Genomic DNA, 3,020 nt, shown 5'->3' on the forward strand with positions numbered 1-3,020 from the left:
CTGCATAATGAATGAGAATTCTATAACAGGCTTCTCTAAGTTTTTTTTTTTAATATTTACAAAAAGGGATTTAAAATTACTCTTTAGATACAAGATCATGTACTAACTAATGAATAAAATGTTTGGATACAAATTAAAAAAGAAATTGTTATCTCTGTTCAAACATATTTAAAGAATTTGTAAACTAATGAATTTTGACAATTTAAATCCTACAATCATAGCCATACATTTGTTTCACTTAAGTTGCATTTCCCCAGTAGAACAACCCACTCACTTTCTTGGAAGAAAAGTTTCATAAATCCATGGATTAGAGTCTAGAGAGCCATGCATGCTGAATACAACTCCAGCGTCTAAGATTTTTCAGCTACTAGAAATAATATTAGCCAGAGCTAGGCTAAGAAAGTGACAGAAAAGACTGATCAAATCGCCTGAGTTGTTTGACAACCTCGATCAATTGTCTTCTTCAGAAGAGATGCATCTAAGGACAAGTGTTCCAAAACCCAGCAACTTCACCATACAAATTCCTTCCTTTACAGCAAACTCTTTCAGCAGAGCCATAGTGATGCTTTCAATTCTCTGTTGTAATGAATGTTAATTATTCAACAATTTTTTATATTTTTAAATCTCAAGGGCAGGTCAATTTACTACACTGTATAAATATGCATCCATTAATCGTAGAGAATGACCAATGAGTAGACTATCTTTGATTAAAATTTAATCACTCATAACATACCCAAATTTGATTAAAAATTAAATATGAGAATTTGATTATTAATATTTATAAAAAACTTAAAATTTGAGTTAAAAATAATAAGTATGAATATTATTGATAAAAATTAAATTAATAATTTTAGAAATTAAAATTTAAAATTATATTTATAATCATTGATAAATTTTAGTAAGTATTATATTAATGATTAGTAATTATACACTAGCATATAATAATGGCAAACCAAGATTAAAAAAAATTAAAACTCTTTATATAATAATAATAGAACCGAAAATAAACTATAAAAGTTAGATTCGTTCTTAAGTCTCCACCTCTGTAAAAATTTAAAAATAAAATCTGAAATAATTAATTAACCAAAATCTCAAGGTAATATCAACATGTCATTTCTCAATTTCGAAGCGTGACAATAAATTATTCTAGATGCAAAGGAAGTATTTATTTACATCACAATCAGTTGATTTCATCATATTTATGTACGTTTAGACTAATTAATATAGGGAAGATGAGTGCATGTTTGGAAGTGAATAGACATAATCAAGTATTTTTTATATAATGCTTCAATATGACCACAGTGCCCTCCCATAAGGAATAAAATATGGGACATAACTACCATAAGTTAACTGTCCCACATTATCTACTGGTCTGTAAACAGCCATGAACTCTATCTTCCCTCCCTCATGGCCCTTCTTCTCTCCTTGTCTCTACGCCCTCCAAAGCCTCCTCAAAACCCAAAACTTACCTCTCTCAACCCTCCAGTTCCAACATCTGTCATTAAAACTCTCAATACTAGGAGACAATTCATCATTAACACCACTTCCTTATGCATCAGTCTTTTGTCTCCTCAAAACCCGGTTCCACAATCTTTAGCTGAACCTTCTACACCTTCCAAGCCGGCTTTGAACATTGCAAACACCAAATCTTGGTTCCAGTTCTATGGTGATGGTTTTGCCATCGGAGGTGCTCCAGAGTTTGAGGACATCATGGAGCCTGAGGTACACATGTTCATCTGATCAAATCTTGTATTTAACATGGCTTTTCAATGGGGTTGTGTTGTTCTGCTGCCTTCTGGTTATCAATATGTAATTTTTTGAAGTTTATTGCACTTGATTAGCCCCCTAAAAACATTTAGAATGAAATCTCTAATTACTTGTTCTCTGCAATTTCAAAACATAGGAAATGAGAGTGTTCTTTAACTTTGTCTGGGTTTCCTTTTTTTCCCCAATTTCAAAACGTAATGGTAGAATCTAAAGTGTGCTTCCATTTCGTGACATTATTTTGGTTGCCAACAGGTTACATTCTAGTTCTTCCTCAGAATCATAGTCCAAAATCCAATTTTTGCCTGTAGTGTTGATGGTTTTTGCTATTTAATACTTCTTTCTGGCTAAATATCTACTGCATTCTATATGTTGGCTGTCTATGCATGGCATTAAGCTGCAAAAAGAGATGCTTCAATACTCATTTACCAAAATTCAGTTGTTTCTGGAGAATAATTATTGGAGTTAATACTTAATTACGACCAATATTCTTAAAGATAATAGAGTTTTTGCTGATAAACTTTGTCATTTGCCCAATCTTTGTAGGATTTTAATGCTGGAGCATCTCTGTACGGGGACAAAGCAAAACCCAGGACTTTTGCTGCACGATTTGCGTCTACTGATGGGTATTCAGTTTTATCATTGATGTTTGTGTTCATTTTTTGTGTTTTCTGTGTAATCAGATGTGCAGATCCTAAGATTAGTTTATGGATGAAAGCATGCACAGAAAAAGTTTAGTTCTGTGAAACTTCCCATTTCTCAGCTTGTATTTGATTTGTTGTCATGTTGGCATGTGCAGATCTGAGGTTTTGAGTGTTGTCATTCGTCCGACCAATCAACTCAAAATCACCTTCCTAGAGGTTTGTGTCATGATGTTTTGTGTTATCGCTAGATTAGCTTCAAGAGCATATCTGAATTGTTGTAATGTTAAGAATATCTGCAGTGTTCAAATTTGCAAACGAGACAACAAGTCTGTTGGTTATAGATTGATTTCAACTTGTTAGATTATACCATGTAATGTTTGCAATGTTATCCTATCTCTTGGATTAATCTGTTTCAACTATTAGAGAACTTAAATGATCTTTTCTTACTTGAACAGGCCCAAGATATTACCGATTTAGGTTCCATAAAGGAGGCAGCTAGAATCTTTGTCCCAGGTTGGTTATAACTAAATGCTAGGTCCCAGGTCGAATTCAGTTCCATAAAAAGTGAAAATATCTGTTATCAATTATTATGTAGGAATAAATGACCACTAG

General features: G+C 32.6%; 1 protein-coding gene across 1 annotated transcript in view; it reads left to right on the forward strand.

Moving 5' to 3' along the window:
• The first annotated feature begins 1,332 nt into the window (after window positions 1-1,332).
• LOC110415489 (tagatose-6-phosphate ketose/aldose isomerase, putative (Mog1/PsbP/DUF1795-like photosystem II reaction center PsbP family protein)) overlaps window positions 1,333-3,020 on the forward strand; it is a 3,179-nt gene continuing 1,491 nt past the window's right edge. Inside the window, exons 1-4 of the mRNA XM_021427160.2 lie at window positions 1,333-1,722; window positions 2,311-2,390; window positions 2,564-2,624; window positions 2,864-2,921. Coding sequence (XP_021282835.1) covers window positions 1,408-1,722; window positions 2,311-2,390; window positions 2,564-2,624; window positions 2,864-2,921 — 514 coding nt within the window. The 5' untranslated portion in view covers window positions 1,333-1,407. The remainder of the gene's footprint in view (window positions 1,723-2,310; window positions 2,391-2,563; window positions 2,625-2,863; window positions 2,922-3,020) is intronic.

This window comes from Theobroma umbraticum, unplaced genomic scaffold, assembly GCF_002168275.2.
Source record: "Theobroma umbraticum cultivar Fairchild unplaced genomic scaffold, ASM216827v3 scaffold_147.0, whole genome shotgun sequence".
Taxonomy (NCBI): domain Eukaryota; kingdom Viridiplantae; phylum Streptophyta; class Magnoliopsida; order Malvales; family Malvaceae; genus Theobroma; species Theobroma umbraticum.